Source organism: Chiloscyllium plagiosum, chromosome 27, assembly GCF_004010195.1.
Source record: "Chiloscyllium plagiosum isolate BGI_BamShark_2017 chromosome 27, ASM401019v2, whole genome shotgun sequence".
In the NCBI taxonomy this organism is placed as follows: Eukaryota; Metazoa; Chordata; class Chondrichthyes; order Orectolobiformes; family Hemiscylliidae; genus Chiloscyllium; species Chiloscyllium plagiosum.
In genome coordinates this window covers 49,063,431-49,087,270 of record NC_057736.1, presented here as the reverse complement: position 1 = coordinate 49,087,270, position 23,840 = coordinate 49,063,431, and the positions used below count along the sequence as shown (strand labels likewise).

General features: G+C 43.2%; 1 protein-coding gene across 5 annotated transcripts in view; it reads left to right on the top strand.

Moving 5' to 3' along the window:
- The window catches only part of LOC122563767 (potassium voltage-gated channel subfamily S member 3-like), a 28,253-nt gene extending 5,161 nt beyond the window's left edge, over positions 1–23,092 (top strand). Inside the window, exons 2-4 of one of the 5 annotated variants that reach the window (XM_043717978.1) lie at positions 6,279–6,306; positions 14,190–14,254; positions 19,357–23,092. In XM_043717978.1, coding sequence (XP_043573913.1) covers positions 19,509–20,960 — 1,452 coding nt within the window. In that variant the 5' untranslated portion in view covers positions 6,279–6,306; positions 14,190–14,254; positions 19,357–19,508 and the 3' untranslated portion in view covers positions 20,961–23,092. Of the gene's footprint in view, positions 1–6,278; positions 6,307–7,698; positions 7,713–14,055; positions 14,255–19,356 lie in introns of those variants that run through there. The other 4 variants (XM_043717977.1, XM_043717979.1, XM_043717976.1 and 1 more) reach the window with 4 other exon arrangements.
- Positions 23,093–23,840: the final 748 nt, after the last annotated feature.

Here is a 23,840-nt window from a genome sequence, read left to right as displayed (position 1 = left end):
GACGGGGGGGGGGGGGGGGGAATGAGTTCTGTCCTTGTAGTGGTTGGAAGGGTAGGGTTTGAGGGCGGAGGTGCAGGATGTGGATGAGATGCGTTGGAGGGTATCTTCAACCACATGGGAAAGGAAATTATGGTCTTTAAAGAAGGAGGCCATCTGGTGTGTTCTGTGGTGAAACTGGTCCTCCTGGGAGCAGATACGGCGGAGGTGGAGAAATTGAGAATATGGGACAAACCCCTTGGCATTTCCAACACCTACAAACGGACCCCACCACCAGGGATATATTTCCCTTCCCATCGCTTTCCGCAAAGACCATTCCCTCCGTGACTACCTGGTCAGGTCCATGCCCCCCAACAACCCACCCTCCCGTCCTGGCACCTTCCCCTGTCACCGCAGGAGTTGCAAAACCTGCGTCCATACCTCCTCCCTCACCTCCATTCAAGGCCCCAAAGGAGCCTTACACATCCATCAAAGTTTTACCTGCACATCCACCAATATCATTTATTGTATCTGTTGTTCCCGCTGTGGTCTCCTTTACATTGAGGAGACTGGACATCTTCTGGCAGAGCGCTTCAGAGAACATCTCCAGGACACCCACACCAATCAACCCCAACGCCCCACACCAATCAACTCCCCCTCCCACTCTGCTGGGCCTCCTCCACTGCCACACCCTCACTGCCCGGTGCCTGGAGGAAGAATGCTTCATCTTCCACCTTGGAACACTTCAACTCCAGGGTATCATTGTGGACTTCACCAGTTTCCTCATTTCCCCTCCCCCCACCTTACCTCAGTTTCTTTTAGATTAGATTATTTACAGTGTGGAAACAGGACCTTCAGCCCAACAAGACCCACTGAAGCGCAACCCACCCAGACCAATTCCCCTACAATTACCCCTTCATCACCTAACACTACGGGCAATTTAGCACTGCCAATTCACCTAACCTGCACATTTTTGAACTGTGGGAGGAAACTGGAGCACCCGGAGGAAACCCATACAGACACGGGGAGAATGTGCAAACTCCACACAGTCAGTCTGAGGCGGGAATTGAACCCGGGTCTCTGGCGCTGTGAGGCAGCAGTGCTAACCACTGTGCCACCGTGCCACCCACTTGCCAACCTGCCAGCTCAGGACCATCCTCATGACGTGTCCTACTGGCCAATCTTCTTTCCCACCTATCCGCTCCACCTCCTCTCCGACCTATCACCTTCATCCCCACCTCCATCACCTATTGCACTCTTAGCTACCTTCTCCCCAGTCCCATCCCCCTTCCATTTATCTCTCCACCCCAGAGGCTCTCTGCCTCATTCCTGATGAAGGGCTTTTGCCCAAAACATCAATTTTCCTGCTGTTCGGATGCTGCCTGATCTGCTGTGCTTTTCCAGCACCACTCTAATCTTGATTCTGATCACCAGCATCTGCAGTCCTCACTTTCGCCTACTCCATCTGCCAGACCCTTGCCCACTCACTTAACCTATCTATCTCTGTTTGTAAACTTTCAATGTCCTCTGCACACTTTGCTCTACCACTCATCTTAGTGTCATCTGTCATCTTTGACACTAACTCCAAGCCACCTATGTAAATTGTAAACAATTGCAGTCCCAACACTGATCCCTGAGGCACGCCACTAATCACTAATCACCAACCAGAAAAACACCTATTTATCCCTTCTGTTTGCTTTCTATCAGTTATCCAAACCTCTAGCCATGCTAATACATTACCCATAACCTAATGCAGCAGCCTTTTGTGCGGCATCATGTCGAATCCCTCTGGAAATCCAAATACACTAGATCCATCGGTTCCCCATTGTTCACTGCACTTGTAATCTCCTCAAAGAATTCCAATAAATTAGTGAAATCACCTGCCTTTCATGATCCCATGTTGCATCTGCCTGATAGGACAATTTTTGTCCAGATGTCTTGCTATTTCTTCTTTAGCAATAGATTCAAGCATTTTCCCCATTACAGAAGTTAAGCTATAGTTACCCACCCTTTGTCTACCTCCTTTTTTAAACAGTGGCATCATGTTTGTTGTTTTCCAATCTGCCGAAACCACACCAGATTCCATCGAATTTTGGTAAATTACTGTAAGTGCATTTGCTATTTCCCTGCCATCTCTTTTAACCAGGGCTCATGCCCGAAACGTCGATTCTCCTGCTTCTTGGATGCTGCCTGATCTGCTGTGCTTTTCCAGCAACACATTTTCAGCTCTGATCTCCAGCATCTGCAGTCCTCACTTTCTCCTAGAACATACAACATTACAGCACTGTATAGGCCCTTCAGTCCTCGATGTTGCGATGACCTGTGAAACCAATTTGAAGCCCATCTAACCTATACTATTCCATTATCATCCACATGTTTATCCAATGACTATTTAAATGCTCTTAAAGTTGGTGAGTCTATTAGGCATGGCATGGCATTCCACGCGCTTATACCCTCTGAGTAAAGAACCTACCTCTGACATCTGTCCTATATCTATCACCCCTCAGTTTAAAGCTAAGTCCCCTTGTGCTAGCCATCACCATCCAAGGAAGAATGTCACTATCCACCCTGTCTTATCCTCTGATCATCTTGTATGTCTCTATTAAGTCACCTCTTAACTTTCTTCTCTGTAATGAAAACAGCCTCAAATCCATCAGTCTAGCCTCATAAGACCTTCCCTCCATCCTGGTAAATTCCTCTGCATTCTTTCCAATGCTTCCACATCATTGCTTTCACGCGGTGACCAGAACGGTACACAATACTCCAAGTGCAGCCGCGCCAGAGTTTTGTACAACTGTGGCATGACCTCATGGCTCTGAAATTCAATCCCTCTCCCAATAAAAGCTAACACACTGTATGCCTTCTTAACAACTTTATCAACCTGCGTGGCAACTTTCAGGGATCTATGTACATGGACACTAAGATCTCTCTGCACATACACTCTAGCAAGAACCTTATCATTAGCCCAGTTTTCTGTATTTCTGTTACTTCTTCCAAAGTTCATCACTTCACATTTTTTTGCATTAAACTCCATTTGCCACCTCTCAGCCCATCCCTGCAGCCTTTCATTTTTTTATTCGTTCAGGGGATGAATATGTCGCTGGCCAGGCCAGCATTTACTGCCCATCCTTATTTGCCCAGAGGGTAGTTAAGAGTCAACCACATTGCTGTGAGTCTGGAGTCATGTGTAGGCCAGACCAGGTAAGGTTGGCAGATTCAGATTAGGTTAGATTCCCTACAGTGTGGAAACAGACCTTTCAATCCAACAAGCCCACACCCACCCTCTGAAGAGTAACCCACTCAGACCCATTCCCCTACCCTATATTTACCCCTGACTAATGGACCTATCACTATGGGCAATTTAACATGGCCAATTCACTTGACCTGCACATCTTTGGACTGTGGGAGGAAATCGGAGCACCCGGAGGAAATTCCCCGGAGGGGAATGTGCAAACTCCACACAGACAATGGCCCAAGGCGGGAATTGAACTCGGGTCCCTGGCGCTGCGAGGCAGCAGTGCTAACCACTGAGCCATCGTGCCACTCGATCCATTCCCTAAAGGACATTAGTGAACCATCCATGTCCCTCTGCAACATCCTTCCACATTATCCACAACTCCACCAACTTTATTGTCATCCGCAAATTTACTAACCCATCCTTCTGCGCTCTCATCCAGATCGTTTATAAAAATGACAAACAGCAGTGGCCCCAAAACAGATCATTGCAGTACACCACTAGTAACTGAACTCCAAGATGAACATTTCCCATCAACCACCACCCCCTATCTTCTTTCAACTAGCCAATTTCTGATTCAAAATGCTAAATCACCCTCTATCCCATGCCTCTGTATTTTCTGCAATAGCCTACCTTTACAAACGCTTTACTGAAATTCATATATACCCCATCAGCCGCTTTACCCTCATCCACCTGTTTGGTCACCTTCTCAAAGAACTCAGTAAGTTTGTGTGACATGACCTACCCTTCACAAAACCTTGTTAACTATCCCTAATCAAATTATTCCTTTCTAGATTATTATAAATCCTATCTCTTATAATCCTTTCCAACACTTTACCCACAACTAAAGTAAGCCTCACTGGTCTATAATTACCAGGGTTGTCTCTACTCCCCATCTTGAACAAGGGAACAACATTTGTTATCTTCCACTCTTATGGCACTATTCCTGTAGACAATGATGACATAACCCTCAAAGCCAAAGATTCTGCAATCTCTTCCCCAGTTTCCCAGATAATCCTAGGATAAATCCCATCCAGCCCAGGAGACTTATCTATTTTCACACTTTCTAAAATTGCTAACACCTCCTCCTTATGAATGTTAATTCTGTCTAGTCTAATAGCCTGTATCTCAGTATTCTCCTCAATAACATTGTAATTTGTGTCTTCTACAGGGAAGACCAACACAAAATACCTGTTCAACGCCTCCATCTTTCCTCATTTCCCAATATTATATCCCGCTTCTCATCCTCTCAAGGACCAGTGGTTAGCTTAGCCATTCTTTTCTATTTTATATATTTGTAGAAACTTTTGCATGTTTTTATATTCTGAGCTAGCTTACTCTCATAACCTAGGTAAAAACAATGACTGCAGATGCTGGAAACCAGAGTCTAGATTAGAGTGGTGCTGGAAGAGCACAGCAGTTCAGGCAGCATCCGAGGAGCAGTAAAATCAATGTTTCGGGCAAAAGCCCTTCATCAGGAATACAGGCAGAGAGCCTGAAGGATGGAGTTCTTCCTCCAGGTGTCTGGTGGTGAGGGAGCGGCAGTGAAGGAGGCCCAGGACCTCCATGTCCTCGGCAGAGTGGGAGGGGGAGTTGAAATGTTGGGCCACGGGGCAGTGTGGTTGATTGGTGTGGGTGTCCCGGAGATGTTCCCTAAAGCGCTCTGCTAGGAGGCATCTAGTAAATGTAGAAGAGACCGCATCGGGAGCAACGGAGCACAGTGGCACAGTGGTTAGCACTGCTGCCTCACGCGCCAGAGACCAGGGTTCAATTCCCGCTTCAGGCGACTGTCTGTGTGGAGTTTGCACATTCTCCCCGTGTCTGCGTGGGTTTCCTCCGGGTGCTCCGGTTTCCTCCCACAGTCCAAAAATGTGCAGGTTAGGTGAATTGGCCATGCTAAATTGTCCGTAGTGTTAGGTGTAGGGGAATGGGTCTGGGTGGATGCGCTTCAGCAGGTCAGTGTGGACTTGTTGGGCCGAAGGGCCTGTTTCCACACTCTAAGTAATCTAAATGATATTGGTAGATGTGCAGGTAAAACTTTGATGGATGTGGAAGGCTCCTTTAGGGCCTTGGGAGGAGGTGTGGGCACAGGTTTTGCAATTCCTGCGGTGGCAGGGGAAGGTGCCAGGATGGGAGGGTGGGTTATAGGGGGACATGGACCTGACCAGGTAGTCACGGAGGGAACAGTCTTTGTGGAAGGCGGAAAGGGGTGGGGAGGGAAATATATCCTTGATGGTGGGGTCCGTTTGGAGGTGGCGGAAATATGGCGGATGATTTGGTTTATGCGAAGGTTGGTAGGGTGGAAGGTGAGCACCAGGGGCATTCTGTCCTTGTTACGGTTGGTGGGGTGCGGTCTGAGAGCGGAGATGTGGACGAGATGCGTTGGAGGGCATCTTTAACCACGTGGGAAAGGGAAATTATGGTCTCTAAAGAAGGAGGCCATCTGGTGTGTTCTGTGGTAGAACTGGTCCTCCTGGGAGCAGGTACGGCGGAGGTAGAGGAATTGGGAATAGGGGATGGTATTTTTGCAGGAGGTAGGGTGGGAAGAGGTGTAATCCAGGTAGATGTGGGAGTCGGTGGGTTTGTAAAAAATGTCGGTGTCAAGTTGGTCGTCATTAATCTCTCTTATCTTTCACTCCAGTTTGTCTCGTGGCCTTCTGTTTACATATAAAGATTTCCCAATCCTCTAGTTTCCCACTAATCTTTGCAACTTTGTATGCATTAGCTTTCAGTTGATACCCACTCCTTTATTTCCTTAGTTATCCATGGTTGATTATCACTTGTCGTACAGTCCATCTTTTTCACTGGTACATACTTTTGCTGAGCACTGGAAAAATCGCTATGAAACCTCCACTGTTCCTCAATTGTTCCACCATGTCAGTTGCTCCCAGTCAATCTTAGCCAACTTCTCCCTCATCCCATAGTTATGTCTTTTGTTTAAACACACAACATGGGCATTGGATTTTACTTTCTCACCCTCCATCTGTATTTTAAATATACTGTGATTGCTCCTTTTGAGAGGATCCCGAACTTTGAAAACACTAATTATTCCTGTCTCATTTCACAGGACCAGATCTAAGATAGTTTGCTCCCTGGTAAGTTCTATTACGTACTGTTTGAGGAAAGTATTGCAGATACATTCAATGAACTCCTGTTTAAACAGCCTTGACAAACTTGGTTTGACCAATTAATATGTGGATTAAATTCCCCCTTTGGTAATTGCTGTACTATTTTTACATGCATTAGCTGTGCTTTGTTTATTGCCTGCCTCACCGTGATGTTATTTTTTGGTGGCCTACAGCCAGACTTTTTCTCCTTGCTATTTCTAATTTCCACCCACATCGATTTAACCTTTATCTCCATAGAATCTATACCATCTTTAACTACTGCCCTGATGGCATCCTTATATATCAGAGCTACACTACCTCCATTTCCTTCCTATCTAATAGTTTGATACCCCCCTGGATATTTAACTCCCAGTTGGGACGACCCTGCAAACATGTCTCTGTAATGGCCATTAAATCATACCCATTCACAATGATTTGTGCTGTCAACACATTTACCTTGTTCCGAATGGTGCAAACATTCCAGTAAAGTGCCTTCATGCTAATTTTTATACCTTCTTTTTGAATCTTAACATCTCCAGCAGAAGAACCTTTGTTTTTAAACATTGTCTCTTTTCCTGTCACTGCTTCATTTCCACTCATCTTTGTGCTACATTGCTAAGCTGCTTCTTGCATTTTATTTGATTCTCTTTTGTCTTAAGCCCTCATCCACTCTAGCTAACACAGAGTCTCCCCTTAGGTTCCCATCCCCTTGACAAACTAGCCGATTGCTGTTTGCTATAGTGGTTATCATCCTATATATCTACATTAGCATTCATTAACATAAAAGTGCCGAGTAAGGATTCTATAATTCTATGACTCTATAATTGGACATGATATGGATAAGTAACTGGTTGGGAGATAGGACATAGTGAATAGAGATAAAGGGAATGTTCTGGTTAGTTGTGAATGGTTGTGATAACTAGCTCCTCTATGATCATTCCATTTTCTGTGAGTGAACAGCCCAGTATGTTAGCCAATATGAACTTTTCACAACTTCCTTCCACACAAGGGTATTGTGAATTATCATCTTGGTTCATTTCATGTAATAGCATAAGTGCATAAGTGCACTGGGTGCAGCCAAAGAACTGAAACATCCCAATGGCTGTGCTGGAGATTCATTTGTGAGAACTGGCCATGATCCTGGTCCAATATTACTGCAACATTGGCATCTATCCAACAATGCATAAAATCAACGATGTCTTGTCCAAGTCAGCTACTGCCCAATCAGCCTATTCACAATCCAGCAAACTGATGGATATTTCATCGATTGTTCTATTAAATACCAGTCACTCACTTGCTCATTAATGCTCAGTTTAGGTTCTGCCAGGACTACTCAGCTCCTGACCTCATTACAGCCTTGGTTCAAACATGGATTAAAGAGTTGAATTCCAGAGGTGAGAGTGACTTGTTCTTGACATCAAAATGACAATTGATTGGGGATGGCATGAAGGAGCCTTCAGAACTTTGAAACCAGTGGGAATTATGAGATATCATCTCACAGTTTGAAGTCACACCTGGCACAAGGGAATATGGTTGTGGTTGTTGGAGGTCAGTCATCTCAGCTTCAGGACTGGAGAGTTTGAGCTATAGGGAGACATTGAATAGGCTGGAGCTTTTCTCCCTGAAGAGTCACAGGCTGAAGGGTGACCATGCAGAGATTTGTAGTACGAGGGGGTTGCATAGGCCAAGGTCTTTTTCCTAGGATGTGGGAGTCTAAAACTAGAGGGCATAGCTTTAAGGTAAGAGGAAAAAGATTTAAAAAGGACCTGAGGAGTAACTTTTTTATGCAGAGGGTGGTGCATATATGGACCGAGCTGCCAGAGGAAGTGGTGGAGGTGAGTACAATTAGAAAATTTAAAAGATATTTGGATGGGTCTATGAAGAGGAATGGATTAGATAGATATGAATTAAATGGTGGCAAATGGGACTAGTTGAGATTGGAATGTCTGGTTGGCACAGATGACTTGGACCAAAGGATCTGTTTCTGTGCTGTATGACTCTATGATATCTCTGCAGGAGTTCCTCAGATTGATTGTCCTAGGCCCAACCATCTAGGCTGCTTCATTGATGACCATATGGTCAGAAGTGGGGATGTTCATTGATAACTGAACAATGTTCAGCATCAATCATAACTCCTCAGATACTGAAGTAAGCCATGTCCACAAGCATCAAAACCTGGACAATAACCAGGTTTGGGCTGAAAAGTGACAAATAACATTTTCCCACACAAATGGCAGGCGATGACTATCTCCAAAAAAAAGAGAAACTAACCATCACCCCTTGACTTTCAGTAACGTTATTATTGATAAGTACAGATGAGCAACATAATATAGCTCAAGAGTAAGTTAGATGTTGGAAATTCAGTGGTGAGTAACTTCCTAAAGACTGTCCACCAAATCCAAACACATTCAGTCAGATTGTCCATGGGGGCTGAAGGTACCAGGTAGATGTGAGGGTAGTTTGGCAAGTAGGGGAAGGTTAGGATAGCAAGTGTTTGAGAGAGTAGGACATTAGTTGTATGTGTTACCTGTGGGCATTGCAATGGAGTCACTGGCAGGTGGCGGTTGTGTAGGGAAGCTGGTTGTTTGGGAATAAATGGAATGTAAGTGGGTGAGGGCTTACAATTGATTGAGATCTGTTGAGTTTGGTTAGAAGCTGTCAGGATCAGATACAGTCATAGAGTCATAGAGATGTACAGCATAGAAACAGACCCTTCAGTCCAACCTGTCCATGCCGCCCAGCTATCCCAACCCAATCTAGTCCTACCTGTCAGCACCCGGCCCGTATCCCTCCAAACCCTTCCTATTCATATACCCATCCAAATGCCTTTTAAATGTTGCAATTGTACCAACCTCCACCACTTCCTCTGGCAGCTCATTCCATACACGTACCACCCTCTGCGTGAAAAAGTTGCCCTTTAGGTCTCTTTTATATCTTTCCCCTCTCACCCTAAACCTATGATCTCTAGTTCTGGACTCCTCCACCCGAGGGAAACGACTTTGTCTATTTATCCTATCTAAGCCTCTCATGATTTTATAAACCTCTATAAGGTCACCCCTCAGCCTCCAACGCTCCAGGGAAAACAGCTCCAGCCTGTTCAGCCTCTTCTTATAGCTCAAATTCTCCAACCCTGGCAACATTCTTGTAAATCTTTTTTGAACCCTTTCAAATTTCACAACATCTTTCCGATAGGAAGGAGACCAGAATTGCATGCAATATTCCAACAGTGGCCTAACCAATGTCCTGTACAGCCGCAACATGACACGGGGGTTAGTGAAGTGTGTCAGGTCCAGAAGAGGAATTGGGGAAGAGCTGTCAGGTCTGGGCTGTGGGAATGGGGAATCAGTTGTGGAGTGTGGTGTCCATGGTGAGTTGGGGCAGCAGTCAGGATGCAGTCAACGATGAGCGAGAATGTTACTTTTCAAAATTAACCAGTTTCAATGCTCTAATCTTTCCTGCCTAACTATTCACAGAAGTCAGTGTGTTGGAACCCTCTAAGGTCTCCAAATCTAACTCAGAGTTGGGTCATTTTCAGAGGATTCCAGACACTATTGGAAGTTTTAACTTCTTGATAATTCCAGCAGAGTAAGCTATGTTGGGACTTCTGCAAGGTCCCAACACACAGCTTCCGTATATGATAGCATAATATCTATTGGAAGATCTGGCCCATTAATAAGTTAGAGAATGGGCAAAACTATGGCTCTCAAATTTGAATGTAGGAAAACTCACTTTGGATCTGGAATAGGATACGTTGGAAAGCTAGAAATAATGATGGTCCAAAGAGAATTGGAGATTTGCATACACAGGTTATTAATATGTCATGAACAAGTACAGAAAATATGAATCAGTTTAGCTCAGTTGGCTGGATTGTTGGTTTGAAAAATGTGTTGCTGGAAAAGCGCAGCAGGTCAGGCAGCATCCAAGGAGCAGGAGAATCGACATTTCGGGCATAAGCCCTTCTTCAGGAATGGATTGTTGGTTTGTAGAGCAGTGCGATGCCAACAGCATGGGTCCAATTCCCATCACAAGTTTGAGGTTACCGTGAAGGACTCTCCTTCTCAACCTCTTCCCTCACTTGAGGTCTGGTGAACCTCAGGTTAAATCATTGCCAGCCACTTCTCTCTAATAAGAGAGTAGCCCCTGTGGTCTGGCAAGACTATGGCGACACAACAATAACACCAGAAAATATTGAAAAAGGGAAATGTATGCTGGCCTTTATATGTAGAGGATGGGAAAACAAGGGGATAGAAGTCATACCTCAACTGTACTAAGCTGGTGTTAGAGCATACATGGAGCTGCCGGGAGCAGTCTGACACCAGGGTGTAAGAAGGATAGCTCAGCCTTGAAGGGAATGCAGCACTCAATCACGAGAATGATAGCTGGACACCAAGGTTAAATTAGGAGAGACTACACCAGTGAGCATTCCTTAGATGCTACTGCAGAGTAATTCAATTAATATTCTCATTACACTAAGTGAAACAAGTCAATAAAAACTCAGAAATATTTCTTCACAGAAAGACTAGTCAGAGTTTGGAACTGTTTTCTGAAAAAGGCAATTGATGTTGAGATAATTGTTATTGTCAAAGATGGGGTTGAAAAGGCAATTGATGTTGAGATAATTGTTATTGTCAAAGATGGGGTTGATAAATTTATGCTATTCAAAACTTTTCAAGGATATAGGGCAAAGGCCATCTGGAGGTACAGAACAGTCATGATCTTATTGATTGGGACATCTCCACCTGCACTTTCTCCTCCAAACCACTCACCATCCTGACCTGGAAATATAGCAGACTTGTAAATATATCACATTTTTTCATTGCAACAGCATGTGGATTGCCACTATTTTAAGAAGACAGCTCATCACCTTCTCAAGGGAAACTAGCAGTAAATACTGGCCAGCCAGAGACGCCCATGTCTCAAGAGTGAATAAAAACAAATGCTCTCATGCTAAATGGTGAGTGCAACTCCAAAAATACTGAAAACATGAGAATTCACTCCAGGTCAACACATCCTATCTATCGCTTTCAACATTCAGACCCTCCACACTGTCTCTGACAGGCAGCAGCCTATGCTAACCTCAAGTTGCAACTGATGTGGAATCTGCTCAGTCGCAGGATAATTAGTAAGTGTTCTTATGTCTACAAACATGTTTGCAGTGGGGTTTCCAGTCTGGTCTAATATCCCATCTCCTGGTGTATGGTAGAGAGAAAAAGTGCTGAAAAGAGTTTGACCTGCAAAGACCTTTGAAACCTACTAAAGAATGTAAGTTCAAGTTTGAGGAAGGTTTATGATCAGGAACTTACACACGTGGTCTTGCTGTTGATGTTGTGGATATGAGGTTGGCAAGTCAGCTCAGTGTCAAATAGAATAGCATGGTTGAGAATGATTTTGTTCAGCCTCAGACATGAACCAGAGGGAGGATTGGAATTGCTATCAGGTGAAGACAATGGTTTCTATCTTCCCAGTGTTTATATTTGTCCTGGATATTGGAGAAGTTGTGTGAGCAATAAGAGAGCACTGGAGAGAGCTGCAGGTGAGGGAGAGATGGGTATTGTCAGTGGAATCTAATCGTGAGCTTTTCACTATGTTACTGAGGGATGGCATACAGATGAGAACTAGGAGAGTTCAAGGATAAAAACTAGGGAACTCCAGAGTCTGTGTGCAGGAATATAGAAAGAGAATACTATTCTAGAGATTCTTAATGTGGTGCCAGTCTGGCACCATGACACTTGCCTTATTTGATCAACACAGGAAACTGCTGGTCACAACATAGCCTGGCTGCAGTTATAACTGAGGTCAGAGTTTAAATTAATTTTACTAAAATTCCCAGCATGCTTGATTGTAGCTCTCAACCAGTCTTGTAAGCATTTCTGCTGCTTGTCACCTGACCACAAGACTAGTGCAGATCGTCATGCGCCCAGCTGTTATTATTGGACATGTCAGAGTTCAGACAGGACCTGGCTTTTTAGATCATATTTTTAGTTTGCTGTGACAAAGGTCCTAGGGAGTGTTGCTGAACAAAGAGACCTCGGAGTGCAGGTTCATAGCTCCTTGAAAGTGGAGTCACAGGTAGATAGGATAGTGAAGATGGCATTTGGTAGGCTTTCCTTTATTGATTAGAGTATTGAGTACAGGAGTTGGGAGGTCATGTTGCGGCTGTACAGGACATTGGTTAGGCCACTGTTGGAATATTGTGTGCAATTCTGGTCTCCTTCCTATTGGAAAGATGTTGTGAAACTTGAAAGGGTTCAGAAAAGATTTACAGGGATGTTGCCAGGGCTGGAGGATTTGAGCTACAGGGAGAGGCTGAATAGGCTGGGAGTGTTTTCCCTGCAGCATTGGAGGCTGAGGGAGGCTGGGAGTGTTTTCCCTGCAGCATTGGAGGCTGAGGGGTGACCTTATAGAGGTTTACAAAATATGAGGGGCTTGGATAGGATAAAGTCTTTTCCCTGGGGTGGTGGAGTCCAGAACTAGAGGGCATAGGTTTAGGGTAAGAGTGGAAAGACATAAAAGAGACCTAAGAGGCAACTTTTTCACACAGAGGATGGTAGGGGTATGAAATGAGCTGTGAGAGGAAGTGGTGGAGGCTGGTACAGTTGCAACATTTAAAAGGCATTTGGATGGGTATATGAATAGGAAAGGTTTGGAGGGATATAGGCCGGGTGCTGGCAGGTGGGACTAGATTGGGTTGGGATATCTGGTCGGCATGGATTGAAGGGTCTGTTCTGTGCTGTACATCTCTATAACTCTATGGCTGTATGAAATATAAGCATATAATGCTTCAGATTTTACTTTAACAATAAAACTAAACTTCATTACAAAAATATTAAAGATAGTGAAGAATAAACTAAATATCTGCTTCTAATACAAATTCAAAGTTTTTAAAGGACACAGTAAAAGTATAATCCCATTAATCCCGAAACACTTGTTTATAAATTCAATGATAAGCAGCTTTTGCACAGTACCCAACACTCTCCACTCATACAATACCCACATCAGAGTCCCTGTCCCTACCACCTTGTTAGGTTTAAGGCACTTGAGCTTCAATATTTGGGTTGGAGCTGCAGATAATTTATTCCTAGAATTTATGTTTACATTTACTCAGCTTCAAGTAACTTCTTATCCCAATACTTCTGATCTTGGAATAACACTAACTCTACAGTCTGAGGTAACCTAGTTCTCTATGTATCCTAGAGTCATTCAACAGGTCTAGAAACATCTGTGGAGAGAGGGGGCAAGTTTTTGTTTGCAAAGAGTGTAATAGATGTCTGGCACATGCTCCCATGGATGCTAGTGGAGGCAAATTCGATGGGGGGATTTGAGGGGCTTTTAGATAAGCACATTAATATGCAAAAAATGGAGGGATATGGACCTTGGCAGACCAGAAGTGATTAGTTTAGTTTGGTGTCGTGTACAGCACAATACTGTGGACCGAAGGGCTGGTTCCTGTGCTGTACTGTTCTATGTTCTGTGAAAGTAGAGTTAATGTTTCGAGTCCAGTGACCTTTTTCTGAAGAAGGGTCACTGTTCCAAGATTGGGGCTGTTAATCTGGTTCAGACAGGGAGTCCAGACTGATATAAAAAAGTTGAATGTCAGGAATATTGACACTCTGATGCCTGACTGTGTATGAAGCAGTACTATAGTCAAGGACTGTTCATGTGTAAATAAAGGGCGATTTGATGGCCTCTGTAAAGTTATTTCGGTCTCAAAATGTTAACTCTGCTTTCTCTCCACAGGTGTATAACTTTATGACTCTACGACTGTTGCCAGACCTGCTGAGTTTTTCCAGCAATTTCAATTTTTGTTTCACATTTCCAGCATCTTTGTTTTATCCATATATATCCTTCCCTTCTGAGGAGTACTTTCTGAGGTGGACTTTCTGAGGAGCCATGCTATTCAAAGAACTTCACAGGACTGTCCCACTTAAAATCAAAGGTAAAATGGAAAATTTCTCTCTCTCGACTATGAGTGTTGCTTTTATCTTAAAAATGCAAGTTCTGGAACACACTAACAACTTTGAGGCCCATTATTTACCCTCTTGGGTTGCAAAATGGTCTAAATAAAAAAAGTCCACTAATAGTGCCCAATAACCATTCACTCTAAAGCTAGACCTAAAAATCTGCTTTTAAAATAAATCACCATGGCTACAGAAATGCTTGCAGTTATTCACACAGAAATCTCAAATCCCACAGTTTACATCACTAGTTTACCAGTTACACCATAGGGAGGGCTGCTATAGTCAGCTTTATCTCACAGGGGGAGTTAGCCACAACATCAGCTGATTCAATAGTCCACAACTGACTCAAAGGCTCTGCTTCCAATGGACATAGAGTAGGAAAGGCCAGTTCTACTGGTTTACATCTGAGAGTCTTCAAAGAAATAGATGCAGAGATAGTGAATGCATTATTTGTAATTTTGTAATGGATGCAAGAACTCTATTCAAGAAGAGAAGAGAGAAATCAGGAATTGTTAGGATTGTTAGTCTAATATCTGTCATTGGGAAATGCTGGAAGTTACTACTCAGGGGTATTAACAGGACGTTCAGAAAATCATAATACAATTAAGTAGTGTCTACATGGTTTTGTGAAAGGGAATGTGTTTGACAAATTTATTAGAGTTCTGTAAGTATGTAACAAGAAAGGTGGATAGAGAGGGACCAACTGTAACATATTTGGTTTTCCAAAAGGCATTTGATAAAGATTTGCAAGGTACAGGCAATAAATGTTGGCCAGCCTGTGATGCCCACATGAGTGAATCAAAATAAAGTGCTATATGGAATATTACTGCACAACATAAGATCTCAATATTGTGGATTTGGGCGGCACGGTGGCACAGTGGTTAGCACTGCTGCCGCACAGCGCCAGAGACCCAGGTTCAATTCCCGCCTCAGGCGACTGACTGTGTGGTGTTTGCACGTTCTCCCCGTGTCTGTGTGGGTTTCCTCCGGGTGCTCCGGTTTCCTCCCACAGTCACAAAGATGTGCAGGGCCAGGTGAATTGGCCATACTAAATTGCCCGTAGTGTCAGGTAAGGGGTAAATGTAGGGGTATGAGTGGGTTTCGCTTCGCCGGGTCGGTGTGGACTTGTTGGGCCGAAGGGCCTGTTTCCACACTGTAATGTAATCTAATCTAATCTACATTAGCATGGATAGAGGACTCAGGAACAGTGTCAGGAAAGAAAGGTCATTTTCAGGTTGGCAAATTGTTACTAATGAAATGTCACAGGTATCAGTGTAACTATTTGAAGTCCTGGCAATCTACCTGAATGACTTGGATAAATGAACTAAATATGGCAAAACAAAAGATAGGTGAGAAAGCAAGTAGGAAGAAGGATTCAATAGTTTGCAAAAGAAAATAGGCTAAATGAGTGGGCAAAAATTTGGCAGATGGAGATAATATGAGAAAATGTGACTTGTCCACTTTGGAAAAATAGCAAAACCTCATTTTATTAATGGAGGGAGATTGCAGAATGCAGCAGTACTGAGGGATGTGGATGTTGTTGAGCATGAATCACGGAGCATTCATGTACAAATGAGAGGTAAAGGCCGAGTCCCATTGTCATTGTGCTAGTAATCCAGAGATCCTGATATTATTCTGGAGACTTGGTTTAACTCTGACCATGGTAGATGGTGCAATCGGAATTCAATAAAAAAAAACTGGAATAAAAGTCTAATAAGTTGTTTGCTGTAAAAACCCATCAAGTTCACTAATATCCTGTAGGGAATAAAATCTGCAGTCTTTACCTGGTCTAGCCTACATGTGACTCCAGACCAACAGCAATACGGTTGACTCTTAACTGTCTCTGAAATGGTCTAGCAAGCCATTCAGTTGCAACAATCACTAGAAAGGGAAAAGGTAATTAAACTGAACAACCACCCACTATTAACACTGACACCATAAATAACAACAGCAAAGACAGCCCCGCAATGTCCTCCTTAGTAAAATCTGGGTGCCAGTGCCAAAACTGGGACTGCTGTCTCACAGATGTGTCAAACAACAGCCTGATAGTCACACTCACAAAATCATATCTTGCAGACAATATCCCAGACAACACTATCATCATCTCTGGATAGGACCTGTCCCACTGGCAGGACAGGCCCAGCAGAGGTGGAGGCACACAATTGGAAGGGAGTGGCCCTGGAAGTCCTCAACATTGACGTTGAACCCATGAAGTCTCATGGCTTCAGTTTAGACAGGGGTAAGGAAACCTCCTGCTGGTTACCACATACTGTGCTCCTTTGGCTGATGAATCAATATTCCTCCATGTTGAACACTACTTGGAGGAAGCACTGAGGGTGGAAAGGATGCAAAATATACTCTGGCTGGGGTATTTCATTGCCCACCAGCAAGAGTGGCTTGGCAGCAGCATTACTGATTGAGCTGGTTGGATCATGAAGGACATAGCTACTACACTAGGTCTGCAGCAGGTGTTAAGGGAACCAACAGGAACAGAAGTTGCTGGAGAAGGTCTAGCAGTGTCTGTGGAAAGAGAAAGAGAATTAATATTTAAAGTGTAGTGACCTTCTTTGAATAGACCTACTTGACCTCATCGTTACCAATCAGCCAGCTGTAAATGTGTCTCTCCATGACAGTATCGAATCATAGAATCAGTGTGGAATCAGGCCCTTCGGCCCAACAAGTCCATACTGACCCTCTGAAGAGTAACCCACCCAAACCCATTCCCCATTACGCTACATTTACCCTGACTCAGGCATCTAACCTACACATCCCTGAATACTATCGGCAATTTACCTAACTGCACATTTATGGACTGTGGGAGGAAACCCTTGCAAACACAGGGAGAATGTGCAAACTCCACATAGACAGTCGCCTGAGGCTGGAATCGAACCTGGGTCCCTGGCACTGTGGGGCAGCAGTGCTAACCACTTAGCAGTGCTGACCATGGCACAGTCCTTGTGGAGAAGTCCTACTTCCAAATTTGGCATACCCTCGACTGAGTTGTGTGACACTATCACAGTACTAACTGGGATAAATAGGAACTAGCACATGAAAAATTCAGGGGTCCAATATGGAGAAGTTATGAAACATAACAAGTTGCATGTCAAATATTGTAAACAGCCAGATTTACAAAAGCTAAGCAATTCAATAACCAGCAGATCAGATCTAAGCTCTGTAGTCTTTCCATATCCAGTTGCAAATAGTATTGACAATCGATCTACTCACGTGAAGAGGCTCTACAAATATCCCCATCCTCAATAATGTAAACGCCTAGTACATCAGCGCAAAAGATGAGGCTGAAACATTCACAACAATCTTCAGCCAGAAGTGCCAAATGGATGATCTATCTCAACCTCCTCTAGAAAGGGCCCCAAATATTATAGGCGCCAGTCTTCAGCCAATTCTATTCACTGCATATGATATGAAGAAATGGTTGGAAGCATTGGATACTGCAAAGGCTATGGGCCCCTGACATCGTTCCAACTATACACTGAAGAAGTGTGCTCCAGAACCTGTCATTCCCCTAGTCAGGCTGTTCCAGTACAGTTACAATACTGCCATCTACGATGTGGAAAATTGCCCAGGTATACCCTGTACATGAAAAGCAAATTTCAACCTGGCCAATTATCAACCAGACTGTATACCCTTGATAATCAGTAAAGTGATGGTATCATCAGCAATGCTATCAAACAGCACTAACCTGCTTAGTAACACTAAGTTTAGGTTCTACCATGGTCACTCAGCTCCTGACTTCATTATAGCGTTGGTTCATAAACAGACAAAAGAGTTGAATTCCAGAGATGAGGTGAGGGTGACTGCCTTTGACATTAAGGCTGGATTTGACCAAGTGTAGTATTAAGGAGCCCTTGTAAAACTGGAGTTTTATGAGAATCAGTAATTCTCCACAGACACAGAGGAACATGGTTGTAGTTGTTGAAGGTCAGTTCCAGGGCATCTCTGCAGGAGTTCCTCAGGGTAGTGTCCTAGTCCCAACCATCTTCAGCTCCTCAGGTCAGAAGTGGGGGTATTCGCTGATGATGGAACGATGTTTAGCACCATTCATGACTCCTCATATAGTCCATGCAGTCTAAACGCAAATGCAGCAAGAACTGGGCAACATCTGGACTTGTAGTGAGTAAATTTAATGCCACACAAGTGCCAGGCAATGACCATCTCCAAAAAGAGAATCTAACTATCGCCCCTTGAAATTCAATGGTATTACCATCATTGAATCCTCCATTATCAACATTTTAGGGGTCATCATTAATCAGAAACTGAACTGATCTAACTACATAAAAACAATGGCTGCAACAGCAGATAAAAGGGTAGGAATCTTCAGTAATAAATTCACCTTCTGACTGTGCACTGTCTAAAAAACACAAGATGTGTGATGGAATACTCCCCACTTGCCTGGATGGTGCACTCTAGAATCTTGACACCATATCTACAAGCATTCACTCCCTCCACCACTGATGCTCAGTAGCAGCAGTGTGTATCATGTTGGGATGAACAATAAATGCTGTCCCTGCCAGTGATGTACACATCCATGAATGAAGTTAAAAATGTTAGAGCAAGTAATTAAGAAGCCAAATGAAATGCTGGCCTTTACCAAGGTAAGGAGGATACAGGGAGAAAGTAGGGACTGATGAAGGCCAAAACGTTGATAATAATCATAACACTCCAAATATGACTAATTAATTTTGACACAGGTTTCTCTTCTTTTCAGTTTTCTCCAGCGGTGAGAAATATTAGTTTGTTTTAATATCCTGATTAATCTGCATTGTTCTTTTATTCTGATTATCCTCCTAAATCCCATTTCTCCTCCGCCCAATCTACAAATAATACATGAGCTCTTTACTTTTTGACGAAAATGTAACACTCCACACTTAACTCTGTTGAAATCAATATGCCCGATATGCAAGTTTATTAATGGCTTCTTGTAAGCGTTTGCCTCCCTACTCAGAATTAATTATACCACTCAATTTAATCTAAACCGCACATTTTTGAATTTCAGTTAGATCGGTTGTTCTTACCAATCAGTAGTTTCTTCTGAATTCCCTTATTGTTGGTACTTTTACAGAACTAGAATTCACATGGATCTGCTTCCACAAGGCCTTGAGAAGAGACCACTTTCCCAGCTTCTATAGCATGAGCTCTTAAAGACAGGATTCTGAATTCACACCAGTTTCTGAGGAGGATTCTAGCCTCAGTTCATCACACTGGGGGTTGATCATGGTTTATGGACAGTTCTACCACAGGGACAGACTATATCTAAAGATGATCAATGTTAACGTTGGGGGCCTGAAACAAAAGGTCGATCAAAAAGTATTGTTAAAATTCCCAGAGACCAGGTTGGGAAAGTTACTGAGATGTTCCTCCAAGGAGGACACCCTTGAATTGTGTGATGACTATGATGTGCACACAGATGAATATTACTTTGACAGAAATCCAAGTTTCTTTCACTATGTGTTGAATTTCTATTCCACGGGCAAGCTTCATGTGATGGAGGGGATTTGTATATTCTCATTCAACCAAGAAATTGAGTACTGGGGACTTGGCGGGATCTCTATCCATCATTGCTGCAGGTTCAAGTACCATGAACGCAAAGAGAATATAGTTGAGAAAGAGTTTGACACACAGAGTGATGAGTTGAGCTTAACAAGTTCTGAAGATGCCAGCACCATCCCCCAACAAATCGAAAGTTTTAAACATATGTGGTGCGGCAAACAGAGAGAAAAATTGTGGCTCATTTTAGAGAATCCAGAATATTCCTTTGCAGCCAAGGTTTTTACTATATCCTCACTGGCCATTGTGTTGCTCTCCATTGTGACTATGTGTGTTCATAGTCTGCCTGAATTCCAGGAGCAACAGGAAGGCCTTGGCTTCCTGATTGTTGAATCTACCTGTATTGCGTGGTTTAGCTTTGAATACATAGCAAGGTTAATAGTCGCCCCATATATCTGCAAATTCCTTCAAAATCCACTGAATATCATTGACTTTTTATCATTTCTACCATTCTACCTCACCCTGGTCGTGGAACGTATAGATGATGAGAGCTCAGAGCTGGTGAACATTGGCCGAGTAGTACAGGTCCTTCGGTTGATGCGTATCTTTCGGGTCCTGAAGTTGGCTCGCCACTCCATCGGATTGAGATCACTTGGGGCTACTTTCAGACACAGCTATGAAGAGGTAGGACTCCTGATTGTGTTCTTGACTGTGGGTATTGCCATCTTCTCAGCTCTCATCTACTCATCAGAGAAAGATGAAAAAGAAACTGGTCTTCACAGTATCCCCATTGGCTGGTGGTGGGCAACCATTAGCATGACTACTGTTGGTTATGGGGATACTTACCCAGTCACAATTCAAGGGAAGCTCATTGGCAGCACTTGCATCATCTTCGGCTTGTTGATGGTGGCTTTGCCGGTTAGTGTCATATTTAACCGATTTTCAAAGTATTACCGACGGGAACAAGCCATTGATGTTGTGATTCGCAACCAAGAACTGAGAAAGTTGGCTGCAGGTCTACCATGTGTCAATATCCGGGATATTTATGTGAAGAAGATGCGTTATCATTCAAAGACCAATACAGTGGACCAGAACAGTGTCTGTTGTGAGAAACAGAGTTCTAAAGTGTCTTCAATCAACCACAATATAGATACTGAGCAATGCCCCAGAAATAATTAATCTGGACCTGCTCCCTCCATCTGTAACCCACATCCAATAAACTTGCTGCAGATCTGATCTGTTCAACAGTGATAGTAATTCTGACTGTGAACATGGGAATTACTATAGTGCATGAGGTCTATTTCCATTACAAAACAATGGAAATCTGCACGTTCTTTATCATCTGTAATTGTCGCACTTCCTCTTCTGTTTATTTCTCGATCTGCCACAGTTCCTATTGTAACTGTCAACATTTCCTCTCCTGTGACAATCACACTTTCTGTGCTATTAGGTACATTTCGGCTTGTGTTATTTCCTGTTTGTGATAGTTATACTTCCCGTTCTATACCAGTCACACCTAATGTCTGATTGCACGGATGTAAACTGCAGCAGATGGATGGAGAATTCTCCAGTCAGGTGTGAAGACAACAAGTGAAGTGTAAACTGCTGAGTTGGTGGAAGATTCCTGAGATACAATCAAAGTTGAAAGGCTTGTCGCATGAAACACCCAATGAAAGAAGGAAGAAGAGCCAATCAATACTTCACAAGCACTTTTTGGAAATGGTGTCATCTCTGAAATAACTCCACAGAGTCGGTATCCTGTCACCAAGTCACCCTTTATTTACATATGGAAAGCAGAAAGGATCCAGCTTCCTCAGAGTAAAAAGGATGTCTAACACTCATGTTTATATTTGTCAGCCAAGGCTCCCGTTTGGACCACATTAACAGCCCCAGTCAGGGAACTGAAATTCTATGAGGTCCACCCAGCTGACCTGGTTAAAATCTCTGTGTTGCGTGTACATAAAAAGTAAAATCTGACATGTCAAAATAATGTGCTGTGCTCACTATAAAGCTTTCAGTTGTGTGTTTGAGCAGCTCTGCCGCTGTTACGAAAAGCCTCAGAACTTTCTAAAATCTTTTTGAGGAAGAATCATATTGGATTCAAAATGTTAACACTGTTTCTTTCCTTACAAACACTATCAGACCTGCTCAATTTCATCAGTGCCTTCTTTTTTTTCTCTAAAGCCTGTGTTTGAGTCAATGGGAGGCAGATTCTCTGATGTCTGTTTTAAATTGGGAACACTTACAAACCAACCCTCTTAATTGTCTCATGCAACTAGATGCTGAAGGCCATGTCCAAATTACATTCATAATCCATCCATGGTGCAGCTGCCAGTTTCCCACTATTATACACACAGTGTCTCCAAGGTCAGAGACTGAAGGCAGAATTTAATTGCAGGAAATAGAGGTTTTGCATCCTACACTGAACACCTTACACAGGAATCATGCTTTCAGCAGAGATTGCCAAATTACATGGCAGATTAAAAATGTTTGGCCTTCCTTCGGCTTAAGAAGCCCAAAGGCTCTGCATACCCTTTCCCCTTCTCTGCCACCTGTCACGAAACTGGTGTGTAAAAATGGGGGAACGCTTTGGCATGACCCTTTAAGAGGTAAAGTGCTTTTAAAGTTTAGAGTTGAACAGAGAAGGGGCCCATGAGCAGTTAGGGGATTGTATAGACAATTCTAAAATGGAAACATGTAACAATTGACTTTGTGAGTGGAGACCTTATGCTTGCTTTGACTACAAGTTTGAATTTGGCCAATTAATTTAAACCAAACACTCAGAAAATCAAAGCCAACTGTATTTAAAAATGGATGGAGTTTACAGCCTGAAACCAGTCATATGAGAATTTGCATCATCGGTGGTATTTCTGTAAGTATTTTTTGAAAATTAAGAGAGATTCACCCGCCATCTGAAGAGTAAATATTGGGCTCTCACAGAAATCTTTAAGCTCTGATTAAGCAGCAGCTAAAGGTACACGGCACTCTAAACTAATATTCCTGCCATGAATTTGATAGAGAGAGGCATTTTGGATACCAGAATTCAACAAAGAAAGGCATTTGTGACATGAGATCAGCAGAAGAAAGATTGGAGATAAAACGGAAAAGATTATGTGAACTTGAAGAGATTACTTTGTAATTTATCATTTTTCTTATTACTTGGTTTTACATAAATGTATTTATTTGAACAGCATTCATTGCAGTAGAATTTAGTTCAGTTAGGGAATAGTTAGTACTTGGAGGAAATTGTCCAGTTTGTTAGCAATTCTGTTAATTTTTTCACTGTTGGAGTTAGATAAATAAATTGTTACTTGTTAATTAAAGAGTGGGTGAAAGGATTCCATTTCATTTAACCACTCCTTTATAACAGATTGGGGGTAAAAGGTAGGTTAAACTATGTTTCACTCTTCTTTTATCAGATTAAGAGGTGAAGCAATCTTTTCTGGGTGTTTTGGTTTTAATTATCAGCGGGATGTCCACATCTGCTTTGTAACACCCCCTGGTATAAACTGACACCTGCCAGTCATCCAGAGGCTGCAGCTGTACTTGCTCAGCTGAACCTCCAGGGAGCAGTAGCTGATGACAATGATGAATCCACCCAAGAGCCAGGATTATCAAGGGACCAAGGCAACAATCAAGTGGGGATGGGAAGTTTATCACACAATCTGGGTTGCAGGGGAGGGAGTCAGCAGCTAGAATAGAGCTTCTCACAGGTCCTTCAATCAGGCACTGAGTATCTTTGAACAAGGAACCCTGCTTGAAGTCCAAGAACAACCCTAAAAGGACTTGCTCTTTAGGCCTCTGCATCTTGCTAAGTTAATATTCACAGTCTAGGATTGGGACACTTAAGTGAGTGTAGGTGAAATGGCGCTTAATGGGGACAGAGAGGAGAAGGACTCTGTTCTGAAAAAGACTCATATCAAATTTGAGGCATGAACTCTTCTCTCTTCCCACAGACGCTGCTGGACCTGTTGAGTTTCTGTAGCAATTTCTGTTTTCACTTGAGCACAGTCCTCAGCTGTAACCCTTCTGCTCAATTAAATTCCTGCCTCAGAGTCC